Here is a 23,622-nt window from a genome sequence, read left to right on the forward strand (position 1 = left end):
TTCTGCCATAGTATAAGTGCCATAGGTCTCTGCTAAATGGCACGTGTTTTCTACAGCTAAAAGGGCTATGTCTTATTGCACATTTAAATGCCTCTCTGGACATTTTTATAGCCTTTTATTATTACCATTGCCATTGCTGTTGAAGCACGGTTGGCAACTTTGTGGAAAGTTTTAGTGACAAATAAAATCTCCTTGATTCTTGAGTTATATTATAGGACCTACTAAAAGTACTGACACTTGAAAGTGCTCTGTCAAGGTAGCCTATAGGGCTACACTTAAAGTGAAGTAAAACATCAGTTACTTTTAAACTCATTCAAATTCAGCAGTAGTTCATTATATTTAGCCAAAAAACGACATTACCCATAACCCCTGTTGATTGTCATATCTCTTTACTTGCCTGAATGGGCACTGCAACCCAATAAACCATGGGTCCTCCTCCATCTCAACCAATAGAGACTCTGTTGCTATCACCGCTTATATTTTTAGCAATGGTTCGCCCACCACAGGCAACCACAAATATCCCTTCGCCAAATAAATTAGAGCCCTTCTAGTAATCTAGGAAATGAATTGCTAAACTACTTTGAGCACAATTTAACTAAAACATATGGGACCCACATTTGCATGCTCACGTCTATACATTTGCTGCACCGTTGTGATATATTTTAAATGTTTTTATTTATTTTGTATAGTTTGTAACTGTTGCTGTGGTAGTAGGCTATACACATACATATATCCAGAGGACACACAAACATAAACTCTGAATGGTAAATTATGTTTGATTAAAGATCAGGCCACAGAAATAATTTGAAAGACTATGTTATGATTAATATCAAGAAAGTAGTTCCTCTGTGTACCGTCACGGCAGGGGGGTGTGGGCGAGTGAAGCTGTATAAATACGCAAGGCTGTCAAACAGTAAAGTTTTCTCTGGACATTTCACGGAAACTGTCAGTTGAGGAAACAGGGACATCGTTTGCCATCAAACATTGGGATAAAAAAAATCATCCCCAAGGCGAAACAATCTGTCGACGAGCTCCTGTGGGTGAATGACACGCAAGATCACCTTGAAATTCACCATAACACCAAGGATTTAAAACGCAAGAATTGTGCTCACGCTTGACATCAGTATTGTAAGTAGCTTATAGTTTAAACGTCCATGAACGTGCGGCAATTTTATTTGCACACAGGGCATTTATAGTGGGAGCTGATCTGAGTTAATTCTATGAGAACTATCGACCAAATATATATACCGGCAAATGCACTGACTGTTGGGGAAAGCTGAATCGGTAATGGATTCAGTCATCCATTTTAGAATCTGATGTGTTTTTTTTCCTTCGAGAATAATACTGGAAAACGTGACACTCCAAATTAAAGTAAACCGCTATCGTGTCAAATGTTACTTTACCCTTTATTTGTTTTATTACAGGGGTATTTAAGCTGAAGGAGGATTGATTAACGCTCTTTCATTGTCAAGTGCATCTCCTTATCTGGTCGTTTCCCCCCAGACTGCAATATTCACTTCTTAATTCGTTTAATACATTCGTTAAAAAAAAACAATTTTTTTAAACAAGAAATACTGTTTTCTCAGGTTGCTGTAGCCTATGTCACCTCTATTTTTCTGCCCAAATGCGTATAGGCAAAACATATACCGGTTTATTTCCAACTGTAAACAGTTGTATTGTAATTATTTTTGCCATAGCCTCTGCTGTTGCATCTTTTTGCAAAATGAGCATTTAAGTGAAATTAGCATTTACATTTGAGTAGATCAATGAGCATTGGGTTTCCATAAATTGGCTTGCAGCTATACTGTTATGAGACGGGGTAGCTTATAGCCTGGCTGCCACAAAGCGGATACATGGATACGGACTGCTACTCGTAATGATTCTGTGTAAACAAATGCATACCTCGGCCATGGGCTTGCACTGCCGTGATGCCAGCAAACATACAGGCATAACTTTTCACCCCAAATCATTTCAATCTATAGGAGTGTAAGCTTATTTAAATGAGATTTTAAAGAAATGGGAGATGAGGCTGAAAATGTGTCTTCCTTTAAGGCACAACAACTGATCAGAGGTGGATGCTTTAGATTTCAGACGTGTCAAGCATGCATTTAAAATGTCTAAATTGTAGCCTGATGACATTGAATGACATTGAATCTTGTGTATTTTTCATGAATATAACTATGTAAATTATTCAGCTGGCACCTACAAAATATCAATTTAATTTGGAATGTATTTTTGCTTATTTTTATGTAAAATTGCCGTTTGTGCTCCACGGATCCTGGTGTCAAAATGTCACGTTTATTTACAATCAACTGATACGTAGGCTACCCAACGTATGGAGGGCAAACATTGGGAAAGCGCATCGAATATTTGTTTATAGATATAGCAAAATTGATAACTAGCCTACTTTAGACTATTACGCATGCAGCTGCGCGTCTAATACATCTCACCCTGCAATTGTCACCTTTTTTTTCATACGAACATGATGTAGCCCAAATGTCGATAATGTCCTGACATTATTCGTGCTTTGATAAAAACCTGTGCATTTTCATTTTAAGTACTAGTCGAATTCTGTTGTACTGGAGAAGATTTCGTGATATCAGTCGACTAAACCCACCTGCCTGGCATAGGGTCGCCTACTGGATTTGAGCGAATTGTTTATGTGCGGGGGTGGAGGACGATTGCACGCTGTGATGACGTCACGCGTGTGGCATCGTGGGAAATTGTGTTCTACAGTCTCACAATCTGCCCTGGCCCCTGCCATTTTCTTTTATCATGCTCAATGATATTTTTCATTGATGCTTATGTTTTGTCTGTCTGTCCCTGTCTGTCTCACATTATAACAGACTTTTCCTTTTTCCCCTCACAGTTGGGACCCGACCAGCCAGTTGAAGACGATTGGACCTCTCCTCAGCCTCTCAGGAAAGCACCAATGGACTCTTAATTAAACTACAAATCAGAGATCCTGTCTTCAAGATGGCTTTACCGTGATAATAAAATCACTGTGCACTTAACAGTTATTCAGAGAATCCCTATTACCGGTATTGCATTGCATCTGTTTGGACACTTGATCTGAAACTGTTTGCTAGCAGTGTTAGAACAGTTGGACCATGCATCTGGAAGTGAAGGTCGCTCTTAACTTCATAGTTTCCTACCTGTACAACAAGCTGCCTCGGCGTCGAGCTGACCTGTTTGGAGAGGAGCTGGAACGGATACTGGTTTCCCGTTTCGAGGGTCACTGGTACCCTGAGTCCCCTCTCAGGGGCTCTGCCTTCCGCTGCCTTCATCTAGGGGCTCCCAGGGACCCTGTGGTGGAGCTGGCTGCCAGAAGAAGTGGCCTGGACACAGAGGAGGTCCGTGCCAATGTCCCTGCAGAGCTCAGTGTGTGGATTGACCCATATGAGGTTTCCTACCAGATCGGAGAGAAGGGTGCTGTGAAGGTGCTATACCTTGAGGACCCTCCTGGCCTCGGGGGAGAAGGGGAACGGGCTGAGGGTGTGAACGGTGACAGTAAAGGAGACATGGAAGTGGAGGAGGCCAGGACTCTTGGCTTCAACCCAGAAGCTCAGGTGTTCGTGCCGATCGGGGGACAGGTGTCTCCGGTCCTTCTGCCGTCGCTCTCCAGCTCGCCCACTCCCCTGACCACCCAGTCCTGCCCGGGGCTCTTCAGCTACCCAAGCTCCAGCACTCCCACCAACCCCACTGCCCACTCCTCCAACACTTCCACCCCCTCGCCTCCTAATGGGGGGTTGCCCTACCTTGCCACGCAGCAGCAGCAGCAGCTGCCGCCCACTGCTCTTCCCACTCCCCGCCCTCCGGTGCAACCCATCACCTTCACCACCGCCAGCTTCGCCGCCACAAAGTTCGGCTCGACCAAGATGAAGAAGGGTGGCAGTTCGGGCTCCACAGGCAGCTCCACTGTAGTAGCCGGTGTGCCCCCTCCCCAGAGAATGCTATCCCGCTCCCCGACCACCATCTCCCCTCCGGAGCTGCTGAAGCACAAGCCCCTCTCCCTGTCCTTGCACTCCCTCGGGGGTCCCATCCCCAGCCAGCTCTCCCCCAATGCCAAAGAGTTTGTGTATCCGGGTTCACCAGGCCCCCTTTACTTCGATGCCGACAGCCAGCCCATGCCGCCCCACGCCAGCCCCTTCCAGCCCCCACACCAGCACCCCGTCAACTCGCATCCATCCTTCGACCCCTTCTCCAGCCCTCCGCCTGCCCCAGGGGTAGGCATCATCGGAGGCAACGGTGGAATATCATATATGGAGAAGCCATCCTTTGTGGAGGGTTTGGGGAGCTACAACCTGCAATATCCCAGCCAGTCCTTCCAGCCTGTTGTGTTGGCCAACTAAGCCTTTACTGAGGATGAAAATGATGATGGCATCGCTGCAGCAGGAGTTTAGCATAGGACGGCGATGCTCCCAAATATTTTCAGTTTTTCTAATGAATTGTTCTTACTACTAATTCAGCAGTTTAGGGTTAGTTTTACTACAAAGACTTAACTGTAACATTGTTCACTGCATATTCTATTCTTCATCCCCCGACCCTTGTCTCCTTCTCTTCCTCTGTATATCACACTTTCCGGTTTGGTTTATTTTTGTTTTTGTCTGCGGAGTTGAGTTCCTTTTGTACCTTGGAGTTAGTCTACCATTGCAGACTTTATTTTTAATCTTTTTTGCATTGAATGTTGATGTGAGAGAGATTGATGTCCTTAATACTTAAAGTATAATGGGCCCAGTTAGTACAGCAGTATATATATATAATAGCTCCATTTTGCACTGCACTGTCATGCTGTGAGAGAGGACCTAGCCAAGTCCTGCAGGGAAGGATGGCTGTGTAAAGCTCAGCATTCTGCACTGCAATCTGCTCTGCCCTAGTTGCCACAAATACATGGAGGGAGGCTGTGCTGTCTTAAGTCTAATTTATACTTTGTTGGTAGGACCATATCACTCACCAAAAATCACTGATCTTCAAGTGAAAAATGTGCTGCGGTCATACAAACGATGTATAAATTACAGTTGGTTTTAGTGTGTGCTTGATGTGCAGTCCTCTGGTTTGTTTTGTTGTGGCTTATTGTAATCGAGAGACTTGTTATTTATATATGTTGGGTCTGTTGAGCCTTGGACGCACACACGTGCAGAGATGCAGTGTTTTGTTTTGTATACATGTTGTCATGTCATCGTATCAAAAGGAATTGTTGCCCGTCAGCTGAAATGTGCACACAACGTGCTTTCAAGTGAGCACAGTGGGAAGTAGCAAAGAGGCAAGCGTTGAGTTGTTCAGGGAATCATGTAGTAATGTGTCACGAATCACAGACATTACGCTGTGTGTGTGTGTGTGTGTGTGTGTGTGTGTGTGGGGGGGGGGGGGGTCGCTGGATCTTTCTGGAGGCACGTGGATCCATAGTGTTAACTGTGTACTAATATATCTGAAACATGAAATGGTTGATTTATACAACACTGTCATGTAAGTATGTACTTCAATACAAATGACACGCACACACCACAGTATCCCAGTCAACAGGGTGTGAAGGTGAACGGGTGGGGTGGGAGGGGAGAGGATGCAGCAGTTAAGCAGTATAGATGTTGATAAATGGCTTAGCATGACTTTGACTATGAAGGAGAGGTCTTACTCTGCAGGGAGGAGGAAGATGAGGGCAGAGTGAAGATGGTGAACAAAGAGAGCGGGGAGACGGAGGGCAAGCAGAGGATTTTAAACCTTTTGCTGGCGTCCAACGTGTATTGGCTTAGATAGTGATATTTTTTTTACTGCATGTTTATGGTGAGGCGGAGGCTCACACGAGTTGTTCCCTTGCTCTTTAAATCCTGCAATTATCTCTGTTCCACCACTGAGCAAACTAGGATCATACTGTTAATGTTGTAATGTCCTTTTTTACCCCCTCACCTCAGTTGCAGTATTTCAGACTATAATGATGAATGTTCCTCCTTACTGTTGTTTGTTTTATCGTCAATTTATAGGAAAACGTGTCTTGATCTCTGGCATATTTCTGTCGGTATCAAGGCAATCTGTTGTGTCCTAGTGATTTGTGATTGGTTAGTCACAGAAGTAGGGCAACCCCATACCTCCCATGCCCTTTTGAAGCCCGATTTATGCTTTGTTGTACGTCTGTGTCGCTTGGTGCAAACAACAGACCTAGCTTGTAGATCTGCTGTTTTCAGCATGTGACACCATCCTACGACGGAGCATCGATTTAAGCATGAGCCATTCAGCACTTTATATTCTAAGGCTCCCGCGACCATGCGTGTCTCCCATAGCCACGGGAGGTTAATCTTCCTTCTGCCCTCGGTAATGGTAAGGCACATTTTGTTACAGTTGTCTTGAAAGATGTAATGGATTTGTATTTTTGTTGCTCTCATGATGGTGGCGGAAATTGTTCTCAGTCTTGTTCATTTACTGAATGTTTTCAAGATTTGTGCCCGTAAAATGTCTTTGGATAAGCTTAACCCGAGGACCCTTGACTTGTGCTCACTCTGGTATTGCGATGTGACAGTATGTCTGCATGCATGCAGTCATGCAAGTTTTATTCCTTGTTTTGTTTCTTCCAAGGGGATGGGTGGGGAGGTTCACATATCTCTTTATAAATGTTATTATTGTAAGGGAAATTAGCTTTTTTTTTCTTTTCTTTTTTACATTTGTTTGTAATTTATTTACAATTTTCTATATATTGTTTTTCAACGAGTTATGAAGTACATTTGTAAAAGTAAGAGATTATGATATAACTCTAGGGATATATATAGATATATATAAAGTTCTTATGTTCAGATTCCTTATGTGCTGAGGTTATTTTTCCAGGAAAATAACTATGAATATATGCAAGTTGAGACAAAAATAAAGATGTATAGAATAAAGTATTGAATGTGTATGGTACATTGTACAGCATTTGTCCAATAAAAGACGGGTAAATGTATTCCTTTTTTCCAAGATGGGCTTTTGGAGAGGTTCAGAAATGAATGTTTACAAATGGGTTGGTGTAGGATAAAGATGCCTATATGTCGCTTGTCTTGTGTTTCCAAGGCAGTCTTGACAACGCTATGCCCCTTGCTCTCACACATGAGTATATTTTAAAACCAAAAACAAACAGAATCCCATTATTTTAAATTTATGTTAATGCCAAGATCATCTCCATTTAAAAAAAATATATATATAAATAAATTAGGTCCTTGTGTATCTAAACTACTCCTTCGGCCTCTTCAGTCATAAGTTCTCCTCCATTGACTCTTCACATTTCTTTGCCATACATTAGTGCCTCTAACCTGGTTTCATCTCTCTGTCTTTACCATGTCATTCCTGTTACTGAATAGAAAGCTTATACATCTTTCCAGTCATCTGTGGATATGATGGCTTCCAACTGTAGCCCCACGCAAAGGTTGAGGGCGAGTCAACAGAAACCCCTTCCGGTTTTCATTGCTGACATTCTACCCTTGTTTATTATAATTCATGTCATTTTAACATTCATGTCACATGGTCCTTGGTCCAGTGGTCCTGAAACTATAGCCATATTTCAGACTGTCTTTACTTACACCAATACTGACCCTTATCTAGTGCAATGTAATGCCATAATTATGAATATACCAAGGGGCTTCTACCTTTCTTCACCCTGAAAACAAAGGCTGATATATTTTCCTCAGTAAGCAGGTTTGAAAAGATGAAGGCAATGAATGTGCTGTGAATTTGATTTTGATTGTGATCAGTAATTAGTCAATCCTGGATGAAAGATGGCCTATTTGTTTCCCCATCTCTTTAGATAATGCCCCACACACACCCCTCCTCTCAAATGCAAACATCCCAATTGTCTCCAGCCTCTGGTGGTGTTCATTGCTTCAATATTTTATCAGACCCCTCAGAGTAAGCAGATATGAGTTGTATTTAATTTCCTCCGTCTACAAAGTAGGTGATGGGGGGGTGATGAAAGTACCAACCGTTAGATTAGAAGTAAATCCAGGGAAATTAGTTGAAGGTGGATGTGACGCTGGAGTTACAAATGAAACAATGAACATTCTGCAAAGTGTCATCTTGGACCTTCTACCTTGTGTTGCTGTGTCAGAGTGTTAGTAATTACTGAATTTCACTTTTAAAGTGAATGGAACTGATTGGGCAATCCTCTCAAGATAGCAACCCAAAAAACGTTTGGGTGTTTTGTAAATCCAGTCTCAAAGCAGGCTCATCTCAAATCAGGATTGAAAACTACTGAGGTGGGAAAACGCAATTTTTGTATTTTGATGTCTTTGGCTTAAAGTATATTATGTACTATGTATGTATTTTTCTTTGTTATTTTTTCCCTCTTTTTTGCACTTTGGAATATTTTGTTGTTATAAAAGAAGTTTATTTTCTATGTAATGTTTAAGAATCAATGGATATAACTGATAAAGTACAGATGATAATATAATATAGTGCTTTCTTTTCTGCCTGTATTTTGTTATCTTTTCCTTAGTTTTTTCTGTTCTTTCCTATTTTGTATCCGACCTGTACACGCTGTAGATGTATATTGACTTTCACTACTGAAATGCAATGACCTGTTTTCTGTGCTACCCCGTGGGAATGGGGAGTTACTACTGCAGTTTCTTATTGTATCAGATTCTTTTTTATGTTTGTAATAAAAAAAAAACAGAATGGCAAAAATACGCATGGAAAATAACCCTAATTGTCTTGTCCTCATTGTCTGCAGTGCAGACTGCAGGAGTACAGGTATGCACTTCTGATCGTTCAGAAAGGGCAATCAAAGAATGTGGTTCACTGAAAAGTAAACTCCATACTTGGTTTGAGTACTTATTCTTTATGCCCGACCCAGTTAATAATGTGCTGCGGTTGAACACAATGCACCGTGACCATGCTGTTGGCATAATGTCCTGTCATTACATTAAGCTAAGTTAAGTTTGATCATTAGTTCAAAATTCCGTTGAGGCTGTTCACCACCCATTTCAGCTGGACCCTGGATCCTAGTCGACATTAACTGATGTTTCATCATCTACTGGAATGGTCTCTGCTCTAAGCTTGTGTTGTATCTGGCAGTCATGTAGGCAGCTTATGGCTCCCCGCTGTGAGGTGAATGCATTTGGCTCTTGCTTTCTATAGTAGCCTGTAATGGTTTGACATTAACATGCATGGCTGGGCCCCTGCTGGGCTTTCCTCAACTCTCCACCATCTCTTCATCGCCCACTCACCACATCCTATCAGCCTATCCCTCCCTATCACCATCCCTTGGCTCACATGCCTTGCTTTATCTCACGCTCCACTCTCCACATCGCATCCCTATTTTTTACCCTCTCTGTCTTCTCTGCTGTTCGCCCCCCCTCCCCACTGCCTCAGCCCCATTACTCTGTCCACTCCACCTCTCCATGCCCCCCATTCTCCTTCACCCGACCTTCTCCCATGTACTCACCTCTATCACTACTTACTCTCCACTCTCCCCTCCATCCTTCCATCCATCCAACCAACAATCGAATCCCCATCTCTTCCCGTCCTTGGTATTCCCTCCCTCCATCCCTCTCCTCATTTTTCTCTCTCCATCCTTACCCCCCCCCCCCACACACACACATCCTATGAGGCTACTGCTGTTATGCAACACTGCTCCCCGGTGAGTGGATGTGATCATTACGTAACATCTCAGACTCCACCAGAATACTAATGAGGCTGGAGGACACGGCAGGGAGGGGAGGGGACATGAGCGAGAAGTACCGTAAGCCACCAAACAACAAAACAACATTAAAACATGTTTTATCTCATTGTGTGGGTGTGGGTGTGCGTATGTCTGCAAGGACATCTCCTATTTTGTCCATCAAACCCTAGATACCACCCCTGAAACCAACCCCCTTTTTGACACAATCGCTTTTGCTCTCATTGGGTCTCTCTCTCAGCATCACTCCCATCCTCCCATCAGTGCTGGCCAGAGCTACCGCAGTTGGTCGATGATACAGGCAAGGTCAACAGAGCAGCTCATGTTTCATTAGATTCCACTTTAATATGCATGATACAAGATACAGTTAGGACATGGTACTGCTATCACACTTGTCCTATACATGTATTGTAGGACAATAGAAATCACAACAAAATGCATCGTCATATAAAACTGATCCTTTACGAACAAAAAGTTAAAATGTATTCTAGAGTATTTTTAATAGTAGAAAAAGGTGATTGCTACAAATGCTGTTATATCAACATGACCTTGATTTATTGTATTCAAATAGGCTCTCCCAACCAGTACCTTTAATGAGTCTTGTGCAGAAGACATTTGGATAGAAAGTAACAAGAAGTTTCCATTCATGAGCCATATAGTATGTACAAACAGCATAACGCAATCATGTTTTGAGTTTGAATGTCAACGCAAAACCACCTCACTGAAAAAATATCTCTTATACTGGAGTCTGGACCATCAGAAACTAACAAAAAACAACAACATAATGTAACATCACAGAAGCACTGACAAAGTCCAGTGTATTTGTATATAGATTGAATTTTAGTAAATTAAAAGCAATCAACACAGTGATCAAAGCCATTTGTTTTCAACTGATGTTCGCCCCAAGGTCAAACACTGACTGCATGATGCATGAGGTGGCGCTACAACGCAAGTCATTAACAAAAGTAGTTGTATGTCTAGAAAATATATTTTGCTAATGTTGGCACAGATGTGTAAAGGGGTGCCATCAATCTATCCATCCGGTAACATATTAATTTCAATGTCAACTGTTTCAGTGTGACTTTTAAAGACAGTAAGTACACTTGGTGTAAAATATTCAGAAAAAGAAAAGAAAAAGACAATTTTACTGTGTTTTCATGCAGCATAATCCCAAACTACAGGGATCTAAACTGGAAGCACAAATGACTTTGGGGGCATATTGTCTATTTCATTTAAACATCATAGCGACTTTACATAGAACATCATCATTGAAAAACAAAACAAACAAAAAAACAAGCACTGAATATCATTGAGTATTATTGCCATACGTTTTACGTCTGCAACTTTACAATGTCAATAATGAACACAAGCTGACAATAGTCTAGATCAGCTGAAGACATTTGAGATGTTGAGTCCCATTGCTTAACAGTCTGTCATGTATTTACTAATTTATACAGACACACCCACTTTGGCAAACAGAACTCTAAAATCATAATTTTCTGACTCAAGGTTTTGCCAAACTAAGCTAAGCTGCCTGAAGTGTGCTCTCTATTCCAACCAACATAGCTTGTGGTAGCCTTGAAACACAATGTCCTGAAATCAAAGATTACGATTTCTTAACATCTTTACTGTTGAAGCTTTTCATGAAAGAAGTATTTTATGAGGTAAATGTGAACCTGCCTGCCCTGTATTAAGTTTACATATTAAAAAAGAAAATGATTCCCATATAACTGTTGGGGTTTTGTTATAAAGCTGTTAAAAAAAAGTCCAAAAGCACAGTTTACCCTTTGAAGTCCCTGCGTTGTCATTGGTTCAGTTAAGAGTATTGTTCCTCAATGGAAATATATAATAATCTGACATATTGTTGTACATCACAATCAATGGATGCCTTTTTACATCATCATTTAGAATAAATACAGCACTCCTCATATTGTGGCTATATTTGGCAAACATAAGTGATATCATTAGGTTAATAAAGACACAAACAGAATCCCTGTCTCACAAGGGGAAGAAAGACAATGACATAGTCATTTATTTACAAGCATCAAGAGCAGACATCTTTGGGTCTGGCAAAAAAAGAAGAAAAAAAGAAGAAAAAAAAAATCCAGCCTTCACTACACCATGGCAGTGGCTCTAGTGCCCCCCACTTGCAGTGTGCAGTAAAATAAACAAGTCTACATATACCATACCCCTCCACCTGTGAGGGCCCGGGAATCACCCAATGCAGTGCCTTCATCAACAGGCAGTGACATACTGAGCATAAAACTAAACACACTTCTAGCCCTGCCCCTTTCATAATAAGTCCTTTTTGGGGGAAATCCCCAACGGTCTTGTTTTAGAAACTCTGTGTGAGACACTGGAAGCTGTTTATGGTAAAAAAAAAGAAAAAAAAAAGAAAGAAAAAAGAAAATCACATCAAAATAAAAACAATATTTTAGAACATGCATTGTTTTTGTTTGTTTGTTTTACTCTCAGCTACGGTCTCTCCCTTTGTGGTTGCAGTACAAATAAGGAGTCCACCCATCTTCACCACTATAATATTGAATCCTCACACACTGTATCGCTTTCCAAGGATAAGAGTGCAAAAACATGTTTACACACATCTAGATGGTGTGGGGAGAAGACTATATACACAACAAGTTCTTTCAACACAGTGCCGTGAACTTTTGCGTGCTGTGTGAATGTTGGTACAAGACACACATCTGTGTGTATGTGTTACAAGGCACAGCTACCGCAGAAGGAAGAACTGCGACTGAATTTCACTGCTTGCCAACTCCCTTACCTGTGCTGGTGACATTAGCTCTTTTCCTTCCTACACTATTTGTCTTTCCTTCTTCTCAGGTTGAGTCTGTCCTCCAATCCTTTCTATTTATATGTATTCATCAGTTCCTCTCCTGCCCCATAGTGAATAAATCATGATTTCAAAGGTCATTCTTTTGAAAAGAAAGAATGACACAGTGACTAAGTGAACACACGGGGGGAGGGGTACCAGAATTGAAGTGTGTCTTTGAATATTCACAACTTATAGCTTATGTCACTCATGCTTTGGTCCACTCAGAAACTCATTGCTGCATGTTAGTAGAAACATATTTGCGTATGTCTGTGTGTGTGTGTGTGTGTGTGTGTGTGTGTGTGTGTGTGTGTGTGTGTGTGTGTGTGTGTGTGTGTGTGTGTGTGTGTGTGTGTGTGTGTGTGTGTGTGTAAAATGTAACGGCCAGCGTTCTTTTATGCAAGCCTATTCTTTTCACTCTCATCTCCTGACTTTCGATAACCCATCCAGACAGACCAGTGGTAATGAAATCTTTGCATATTTTTCCCTGTTTGTTTGACAGTGGGAGTGTCCAGAACCATCATGTTTCCTCTACAAGTGTAGGAGCCAGGCGCTCTCCACAGATCGTCCTGTGCCCACTGCTGCTCCTGATATAGCTGCCTCACCGCCTGCCCGTCTGTATCCACAACTCCATGACCATCATGTTGGCAGGAGCACCTGGAGCTCGGTGCAGCGACCGGGGGTCAACAATGACAGCAGTTTTTTTTCTTCCCTTGGTGTTTGTTGTGTCTGTATTGTATTCAGCAGGGGGAGGGAGTTCTTTTCTGTCTCATGATTCTTTGATACTTCAGAAGAAGAAGAAGGTTGCTCAGGGTCTTTTACAGTGGCCCGTACTTGGCTTCGTAGCGGGCCAGGATGTTCTTGCAGCGGCCACAGTCCTTGCGCAGCTCGGCCACCTGCTGCCGGAGCGCTGCGTTCTCCCGTTCCAGGAAAGAGGCACGCACCGTGATCTGATTCTCTTTGAGACGCCGGGCGTCACGGGACCGCTTGGCCGCCACATTGTTTTTCTTCCTCCTACACCAGTACTTATCATCCTGATGGAGAGAGGGAGAGAGAGGAAAAAACAGGAGAGACGCAGAGAGAAAAGTGAGGGAGAGTGAGAGTTAACAGAGGATTTGAGGGACGGATGATGACATTACAACAGACAACTGTGTTGTGAAAACATCCCCCTATCGTTGATCTTTAATCCCCAGCATGCCCTTGTTGTTAGTTCCAAGCCTGTGCTTACAACAGTAGTGCTATAATCTTGTCCCATCCAATTGTCACAAACGTAGTGATGTAGAGCCACCCATCTCAAAACCATTGCATAATGCATACATCTCACCACAAAAACACAAGCCTTTTCAGGCAACAGGATTTTAATCCTTTTATAACACTGAAATTACTGTTCATTTATAATTTCCTAAACTCATCACTAAAACGGTTGCGATATCTCCACTACTTCACCTGTCATGTCATAAATAACATCCTGTGTCATTGATACATAACTACTGCCATTAGCTATCAACAACCAAGTCATTTATTAATTATTAATAATCACTGTCCTGTCTGCCAGAATAAAAGGAGGGTGGGTACATCCTTATAAGTCATTTCAAACCTGAAACTGAGATAGACAAATAAGGAAAGCAGAAGTATGTCTAATGTTGCTCACAGCGGATGGATAAAAAAGCTTTTTGACTGAAACGCGTCGCCGATGTACACATAAATAGGATGTACAAGCCTATTTATGTTTTCTGCTCTTTAAGCGATTTTTATCTACGTGCTATTCACCATATTCACACGGTGGCCATTTTGCTATTAAGTTAATGAAATAATGCCACCCCGGCATTTCTTCCCCACCCACAAATATGACGTGAGAGCAAAATGGCCGCTGTGTGAATATAGTCAATCGTGAGCAACATTGAACACGCCTCTTTTTTTGTGAGGTTTTTTTCACTATATTGTATACTAGTGTAAATGAACCAATCATCTAACCTTTTGTTCAAGTGGAACATACACCTTCTTTGCCTTCTTGATCATAGGCTGAGGTTTGAGCTCTTCGTCAGAGAACTTGTGTTTGCGTGGGTTGAACAACTCTCCTCCAGGAACACTGGAAAGCACCAGGTCTGTGGGGTCCGGTTGGAAATTTATATCCACCTCAATGGCCTCCGGATCAATAGGCGTGGGTGTATTTCGACCTGCACCCTTACGTTCTGGGGGGGAAGCAAGACACCATAGAAATAAATGTATGGAACAGACATTTCCATTCATATTATCAACGCTGTGCCTCTGTGTCAAAACATGGAAGAGGAAGTAACCAATCCAGGTGGGGCTCTGTGACAAGTTTGTTCGATATAATGACATGTTGATTATGATATCCATAGCAATAAGTATCATCGGGTTCCCTAGCAAAGTAGGTGGCTATGTACATGTAAGCATGGTACAGTACCTATGACCCATCTAAACTATTCTATATCTATGCAAACAAGGGAGAGTTTAAGTAAAGTATATAAAGTTAGAGCTGCAAGAAATAAGTTCTTAATAAGTTTTATTACTTGGTTATTATGGAGTATCAAAGTGTTCTCCTGTGTAGATAAACATACATAACATACAACATACATTACTGTTCAAACTTCTTAATAATGTTCAGGAATTTGAGTTACATCCATGGGTTGAGAGAAGTTAGTTTGTGTGGAGTGCATTTTGCACATTACAGATTGGAATAAAAGAACTCACTGGCAGTCATGTCATGGGGTTCAACATAGAAAAGTCAGAGCTGTGCTGTCCCATCTCAGTGTCATGTGTGTTTCAACAGTACAGAATGTACTCCTATGTGTGTGTCTGTCTGTGTGTGTGTGTGTGTGTGTGTGTGTGTGTGTGTGTGTGTGTGTGTGTGTGTGTGTGTGTGTGTGTGTGTGTGTGTGTGTGTGTGTGTGTTGGTGGGGGGAGAACTCATATGTCAAAGGAAGTCAACTTTTGAAGGGAGTAAAGAAAACAACTTAGATTTCACCTCAGGGAAATTGATTGTATTTACATAAATCGGTCAATCAATCGTTATTTATAAGGAATATCTTATGTGGTTAAAAAAGAAAAAAGAAAGTAAATGGATATACAGGATTTCCTGTACATTAAGAACTGTGTTTGCTGGCCATATGCCAACAAATAAAGGCTACAGTATGTACTCAAAGGTTGTTGGCTTGTGGTTATGTCACTGCAAATTCCACACCAGTACCTACTATGTGTGAACATGCTAAGTATAACTATGTTCTACAACAGTGGTTCCCAAACCTTTAAGCTCGAGACCCAAATTTGATGTCTCCCCAAGACCCAAAGTAGTTAAAATAGCCGATCTACAAGCTCACAATGCGTGGCAATGCGACTCATTGTGAGCTAGTAGATGTGTGTGTGTGTGTGCGTGGAATAAGAAATGCAAAAAAGCAGAATAAGATAATTATTGTATTAAAAATGCATGAGCTGTAAGTTGTAAGACAAATGCTGCTGAGACACAGAAACTAAAATACTCCATCTCTGAGCATTCACCTCAGCAGCAAGGCAAACTGAGAAGTCTCCAGTCCTCTGTAGACACAAATCAATACAAGATCCTAAACAGAATCACTCACCTGATTTTCGCTCCTTCACCTCGACCTCCCCGGACAATGACTCCTGGTCTTCTTCGTCTTCGTCTTCATCTCCATCTTCCTCCTCCTCCTCCTCGTCATCCTCTTCCTCTTTGGCCGGAAGCAGAGTGGTGACTGTCACCAGTTCCTCTGGCTCTGAGTCGACCGCAGTGGCAGCTGCGTCTGTAGCGTTGTCCAGTGTTGAGGGGTCAGAAGTGGAAGTCAAGGGAGCAGCAGTGACAGCAGCGACACTTGCCTTGGGGACACATCTCACCTTGCCATCCTCTGTGGTCAGAGTTTTCAACAGCTCCTCTTCCTCAAGGGTGACGGGGATGCCGTTCTCCAGGAGGAACTCGTCCAGATCCATGTATTCCAAGTGGAAGGTCTCCCCGTCGTAGGGGATGGTCTTCTCCCAAATAGCTGGGGTCAGGGAGGCCGATACTCCGCCACCGCCGGCCCCACCACCAATTCCACCCGTTCCTCCAGAGCCACCACCAGCGCTGACGATTCCTACCCCCACACCACCACCCTCCACGTCCTCAGAGGAACACAGCTTCTCTTTCTCTATTTCTGAAAATGAAAGTAAGGATAGAGCAGAGGATTTTATTGGCAAATCTAGCGGCAAATCTGCTGAAATTCAAATCTGTAAACAGGTGCCAAGTTGAACTCAATAAGCCTTTTAATGTTTGTGCAAAAAACACCACACACTACTGATGCATCATATTTACATATTAATTACATAGTAATTACTATATTTATTAGTTAATTACTAATTAGTTACTAATTACTAATTAGTAACATAGTCCACAGGCGTGGTGGTGGTGATGGGGGGGTATGTGACAAACGTTTGAGACAGACAAAAAGAAGGGCAGGACTACATGGAATGAAAGACAAGAGAAAGGTTTGAGAGGAACTGGAGTGTAGTCGATGCATGCTCCACAATTGCACCCATGGGCACAATTCTGCTAAACACAGCCTGATTCCAAATTGTCAACAAAATAATATGCAATGAATTGGTTCATTGAAAAGGCAATGAGCTGCTCATCTTGCATCTCCTCTGTCGTTTGCATGCACCACTCGAGGACCAGCAGAGAACAGCTAGAACTTTTTGTTCTTTTTTTTTTTCTTGCAGCCGTGCTCTCACTCTAGCACGCCTTGCCTAGTGTAACACTGAGGGGGCTTGGCACAACACATGGGGACGTCCTTCCAACTCTCTCCCTGATAATAACTAATGGTCTTTAAAGCAAAACGTTATTCATTTTATAAATTCGAAACCAACCCTAACCCTACAACACAAAATTCACTAGAATAGGACAGTTTCATGGAAGGTATGTAAAAGCAGACTAGACTCCCTTTTTAGTTTCTTAAATCAAACCATCAACAAACTCGCACAATAACACAGGATTTGGAATATTAATGCAAGTGTCTCTTTCTCCATTCATCCAGCTTCGCTTGTCTCGTCTTACCATCGTCGCCTTCCTCCAGGATGTTAGGAGGGGGGATGTCCATAATCTTCTTTAAAACAAACGGGAAGGATTTCTGCAGACCCGCTCTACTCGGAAGAATTGACACAGCAATTGTGGTTTTTCCAGGCATTGTTGCGATCGCAGATAGTCAAACGATTCTAGCGAGTAAAAAGGTTTTTTTGACGGGTGTGCTCCTGCCTTCGTCTGTTTTACTGTCTGTTGCGTTGAGACCTGTTTGTCAACATTGACACTTTGAGAGACAAAACAACACTACACCTACCAGTCCGTCTCGGTACCCACTGCGCTGTGTGCCACGCCTCCTCGCAAACTACTAGGTTCGGATTGGCTGCATGTGCAGCCTATGTGAATATGTATCGAAGTGTACCGTAGAGGATTGGCTGCATGTGCAGCCAGTGGTGTGAAGTAACTAAGTACATACTCAAGTACTGTACTTAAGTAAAATGTTGAGGTATTTTTTTTACTTTACTGGAGTAGGCCTATTTCCAATTTTCTTTACTTTCACTTCTACTCCACCAACCACTTCAGCCATATATATATTTTGGCCATTTGAAAATAGCTGATCTACAAGCTCACAATGCGTCACGATGCGACGCATTGTGAGCTTGTAGATCAGCTATTTTCTAAATATTTAAAAAAATTCTTGTAACAGAGTACTTCTACATTGCAGTATCGATAAAAAAAAATGTAAAATTGAGTACTTTTCCCACCACTGTGTGCAGCCTATATGAATATATATGTATGTTGTGCCGTAGAGCCAGGACTGAACGTATTGACAGTGCAGTAGAAAACACACGGGCCGGGGGTGTGTCTCTGTGTAGTAGCACTGTGTGGCCGCCTATTGGCCACAGCTGTCCACACAGAACAAAACGTGCACGGCAACAAGAGAACATTCAGTCTCATGTCATGCAGCCAAGTTGAGCCAACACATTAATGTACAGCCACATTAATGTACAGCCAGTCGATGGACCACTTATTTCTCTCTCTCTCGCTCACTCTCTCTCACACACCCACATAGTGTCAGAAAGAGACGCACTGAACGATACAGTACACTACAAAGTACACTACAAAGTACACTACAAAGTAAACAACAAGACAACCGACCAACTTCGAATCAAAAAGGAAAAAAAGATATCGGCATAACGTCTATAATACTATACTATAATAAGCCCATATGAATATAATGTACCTTCTCTTTGACAGCGAGGCGGAGGTGAAGGTAGTAGTAGCTTCGGGTTGTATCTTTCCACCAGAACATTGCTACTCGTGGCCATACACGTGTCTCCGACCCGCGCCCACTCACGTGGAAGTACAAGCTGTCTGGGGGCGTGTCTACGGCACGTGCAACACAAGGCGGCGGTGGTGATAAGACGATGAGAAGAGGGCGCGCTCAGTGGATAATAATAATAATAATTATTATTATTGTTATTAATATAATTATTATTAAAATAATAATAATAGTTTTATTTCTGAAAAACGTTAGAAATTGCTTAAAATAGCCTAAATAAAACACATTAAAATATATCAGAGGTAGAGAAACAATCACATGCCATAGATAGGACAAAGAAACATGTATATTTGTTTTTCAAACCTATTATTATGTTTAATCTAAATGTATCTTTATTTATGATTTTGCGTTGTTTCCAAAAATCAATAGCCTACTACCCCTACTACTACTACGTGTAGACGCGCTTGGGGCGCGCACCCGTTGAGTCAAAACATTGTCACGTTGTCGTGATCGCGCATGCTGGTGCAGCTGGCTGACACGCACGATGCGACAGCTAGAGAGCGGTGGTTTCTAGCAGAAGCGTGTGGAGTTCAGGAACACAATGTTCTAGGATCTAACCGCACACAACATTTCATATTCACCACTAATGTCTGTGTGGCTTTGAGTTCACCACACACGGGATAAACAAACACCCGCTTGCTGTAAACAACTGCAATTATATATATATTTTAAAAAAAAAAGTCCAATCCCAGCTGCAGCAGTCTATATGACAACAGAACGATGGCTAGACTGACCTATTGTTTACAGTTACTAGGCCTACTGTTACTGTAACTGAGTTACACCAACATGTGCAAAAAAATGTGCAGGCAGCCTATTTATAAGGTGCAACATCCTTTAGGATCCTCGAAGGACTTTGAGTAGTCTTTCTTAGTTGGCCTATAATGCTAATTGCTAAATACTCTTTGCTTGCCAAAAAGAGCTGATCTACATAATAATAAATTGCTGTCTGTAGCCTATAGGTGAACCACACTTGACTATACCAAGTCTATTTTCTTTCAATACAGACGATGAAGCATAAATAACAACAGTGTCTCTTTGCAAAGTGTGTGTGTGTGTGTGGGGGGGGCTTAGAGGTGTATTTCTATCAATTAAAGGGTAAGAGCAATGACAGGAGGATCTGGTGTGCAACTGTACTGTAGGTTGGTATTAGATGTATGATGCCCAACAACACTGAGCCCTTGCGTGGCCGGTTATGCAAAACAAATGGTTCAAGTTAACGCATAAAAGCAGCCTTCAAGTTCTTACCTTGTGCAAATTACTTCCCCCCCCCATCAATTTATTGTAGGCTATTCCTTTCATACAGAGTCACATCATAGGGATATTTTATTACAGTTATCAGGATAATACTTGTTAGCTTGTTATGCTAATGAGGTAGTATGATGGTAAGGTTAGAGTATGGCTCAATAAGTGTTGAAGTAGCAGGGTTAAGTGGGTCAGCCAGGTGTTATAGCACAAAGATCACAAAAGATTTCTCACAATACCTACAGTATGTCAACTTCACATAGGAAGATCATTTCATGAATATCAAATGTCTATTTAGGGGGAAATAAGTATCTTATGTCAGTCATTCCTCTCCTGGAAAATTTTGAGGAGTTTGTCATTGTAACTTAGGACTAAGAAGTTCATTTCATGAATATCAAATGTCCATTCGGGGGGGGGGGGGGGGGGGTCAGGATAAGTATCTAATTTCCATCATAACTCTCCTGGAAAATTTCTAGGAGATTTTCTTTGACCAGGTTAGGTAATAGATAAGTTACCCACTGGTCCTATTATCTCTCACTCACTCACTCACTCGCTCTCTCTTTCTCCACAATCGGCCAAAATTCAATGTGAATTATCTTTATTAGAGCATGTGTAACTACTTCTTAAATGGTGGATATCTCCTTAATTCACACTGTAGTTTTGAGTCAGACAGTAAAACTCCTGAGACAGAATATGACCGTGAGCATGTTCCCCCTGACCTGAAATGTCCTCTACTTATTGCACAAACCAGAGAAAAGCCTGTGGATTGTGTCTGAAATGTACACAACATGCGAACACTATCTGCTCACTGCGTTCAAACGTATGTATTTACTCCCTGGGTAGACAGGAGGCAGTGGATACAGGAGGGGTTTGGTGATGGTCTGGCTGTTGTTTAAGCACATATAGGCATAGCAAGCTTGCAGGCGTAATCCTTTACCAGTCTTTAGTATTCTTGTCTGGATGCTGAAGTCAAGATTCCATCATAATGATCACAGAACACAAAAAGTTTCAGATGCAAATATAATTCAAATTATTCTTGCATCCAGTCCATTGAAGAAATGATCTCGCTATCCTCCCATTTGTGTTTTTTCTTTGAGGCAGACAGCCGGAAGCTGAGATACAGACACATGTCGAGGCAGGGGATGGGGGTGTGGGCTCTGGTGGGATTCTATCCTAGAACAGTGTGGTCCTAGAGGTGAGCCTCTTAAATGGCCATCCGTGTCGCAGGACATTGCTGGTCAAATATTGGTATAGTATGTAATAGTATTGGTGCTAACAAGCTAATAATAATAAGCTAATTCAGGGTAGGCCAGAGATTGAGTCAAAAATAAAAAGTGCCACAAGCAGCTCTTCCACCCATCAGAATTTCTGGGCAAAGGGTGGCACACTACCATCTGAAGAAAGGTCATTGATTGATTGATTATACAGACAGACAGACAGACAGACAGACAGACAGACAGACAGACTATAGGCTGTTTCCCTTTATCAATTCTTGACAGAGGCCTGTTTGGTGCATGCTTCCATGGTGTAGTAAAACTGGGGTAATAAGGTTGCAGTAGATGGGTTCAGTCAACCTGAACAGTGCTATGTGTAGTCAGCTAACCTCAAACAACACTATGCACGGCAGAATACAGAATACATTCTGTTCTTTAGAAACCACAAGCCACGTTAAGTATCCAATTAAATGTTTTGTTCTATATCAATCATATTGAAGATTATTCTAATCAAAGATGTGGGAATGTTATTTTCTGCTCCAATGTTTACAAGCAATACAATACCAATTTAAAAGCAACCATGCCTCAAAATACTTTTAATGCCCACATTAACCTATAACACCCCGGCACTTCTAGTACCAGGAACTCTTCCAGTATAGATGCCAGAGGAGCAGATGCCTTTAGTTGTAGCCTACATAAAACAACCAATAAATGAATGGGTGGAAGTGGTACCAAATACAGAGACACTACCCAGGGGAGGACAAAATACTTCAGAGGGTTCAACAAGTGCAACACAAGCAAGAAAATATTCATGACAAGAAATGGGCCGATTAAGAGAATAAGGATAATGATGATGAAATCATGGAGAAAGATATGTCAGTGATGTTGCATCACTCACTGGAGTGGAGTTCCAGAACTTCCAATCTCCCTGGAACACCTGGAGTAGTAGCCTACCTACCTGTTGCTGATTTATTAAAAAATTGTATTTATTTGGAAGTTGTATTGATGATGATGGAACTGATCGGGGAAGCAGAATAGAGAATAGCCTAATAGATTTCCACGTAGGCTATGTGTCATTAGGCTGCACTGCACTCAAAAGTCAAGTTTGTTTTACGAATTATACCTGTGCTGTGACCTTACTGGGAGGCTACATAATCTTGCTACCTCACATGTCCATTATACTCTAAATTCTAAAACAAACATAAAGTTGATAAAATCCAACTAAACTAAAAGTCGCCTAGAGATAGATGGGACAATTCAGACGTCTGTTGACCTGAAGTAACCCTGAGTGCAACAGAAAGTATCTGAGTAGCCTATTCTATTAAAAAAAAGAAATACATAAAAAACATTGCTAGAAGTAGCTGAATATATTCTTACCGTCGTCAAAGGTAGGGAAGGAGAAGGGATAATCAATCAAGGACCTGTAGATATCGGGAACGTCGCCTCTGTCCCCGAGGAAGGTGTCGCTTGCGTTTTCTGTGGACATTATAGTAGCTGTGTCAGTTCCGAACTGGATCAGTAGCTATAGTAGGCTACTGTAAAAGTATCGGATTCGGCGATATATGGTCCAAGCTTAAACAGCGCGACTTTGGGCACTTTCCAACTAGTTGTGAAGACCTGTCACAGCTATAGGGAAGAATATTGTGCCTTGTATTAGATATTGAGCACCGGGTCCGAGACCATGCGTAATGTCTACTCTATTTATCCTGTTGTTGTTTTTGACTAGGATTCATGCTGTTCACTCCGATCTCGCACTTTAAAGTCGCTCAAGAGAAGAGCGTCTGCTATTATGCCTAAATTGTAAATTGGAATCCTCATGAATATTATAGTGGTATTGTAAAACAACCAATGAAAAGTCACACAGTTAAGTACCAGGCGTTTATTCATGCTGCCCTCACTGCTTCCATTGGCTGTAGTCTGTAAAGTCCGTCTGTCATATCGATAAACCAATGAAATCACAGAGGAGGGCTCTGAATGTAAAACACGCACAGCCTCATGTGGTAGACCGGACCACAAAGTACACGCCAGAATGCTGCTTCACCACATGCAAAAATGTCCCAAGCAGATCCACAATCTCACGTGTGGTGGTGATGGTGATGCGATGCATCGTCAGCTTGTAGATCTGCTCGTTTCGGTGCGCGACACTGTCATACGACGGGTTGCAAGCAAGTCAGGCAAAAAATATCTGAGCAGCACTGTAATAATAAAGCCAACTGTGCTGGCTCAATCATGAAATAATGTCAAATCTCTCCTCTAACCCCATTATCCTGTCTCCCTTCACAGTCCTATACTAATAGGGCAGAGTACCCCAAAATAACCAATTTAATAGGTGGA

At 41.9% G+C, this 23,622-nt stretch overlaps 2 protein-coding genes across 3 annotated transcripts; one reads left to right on the forward strand and one right to left on the reverse strand.

Annotated features, from left to right (window-relative positions):
- The first annotated feature begins 938 nt into the window (after positions 1-938).
- tob2 (transducer of ERBB2, 2) lies at positions 939-5,350 on the forward strand. The gene is made up of 2 exons (XM_080446901.1): positions 939-1,128; positions 2,870-5,350. The coding sequence occupies exon 2, from the start codon at positions 3,111-3,113 to the stop codon at positions 4,350-4,352; it is 1,242 nt and encodes a 413-aa protein (XP_080303027.1). The 5' UTR covers positions 939-1,128; positions 2,870-3,110; the 3' UTR covers positions 4,353-5,350.
- A 6,298-nt stretch (positions 5,351-11,648) lies between these two features.
- Positions 11,649-23,030, reverse strand: tefb (TEF transcription factor, PAR bZIP family member b). Of its 2 annotated transcripts, XM_080447556.1 has the most exons (5): positions 18,734-18,781; positions 17,527-17,757; positions 16,064-16,630; positions 14,439-14,656; positions 11,649-13,498 (listed from the first exon to the last, which is right to left on the reverse strand). In XM_080447556.1, the coding sequence occupies exons 2-5, from the start codon at positions 17,654-17,656 to the stop codon at positions 13,283-13,285; spliced, it is 1,131 nt and encodes a 376-aa protein (XP_080303682.1). In that variant the 5' UTR covers positions 17,657-17,757; positions 18,734-18,781; the 3' UTR covers positions 11,649-13,282. The 2 variants fall into 2 exon arrangements, with proteins under 2 accessions (XP_080303682.1, XP_080303683.1); XM_080447557.1 differs by lacking the exons at positions 17,527-17,757; positions 18,734-18,781 and adding an exon at positions 22,666-23,030.
- Between the last annotated feature and the right edge of the window lie 592 nt (positions 23,031-23,622).

The sequence above is a fragment of the Gymnoscopelus braueri genome (genome assembly GCF_963280865.1).
Source record: "Gymnoscopelus braueri genome assembly, chromosome: 13".
Taxonomy (NCBI): domain Eukaryota; kingdom Metazoa; phylum Chordata; class Actinopteri; order Myctophiformes; family Myctophidae; genus Gymnoscopelus; species Gymnoscopelus braueri.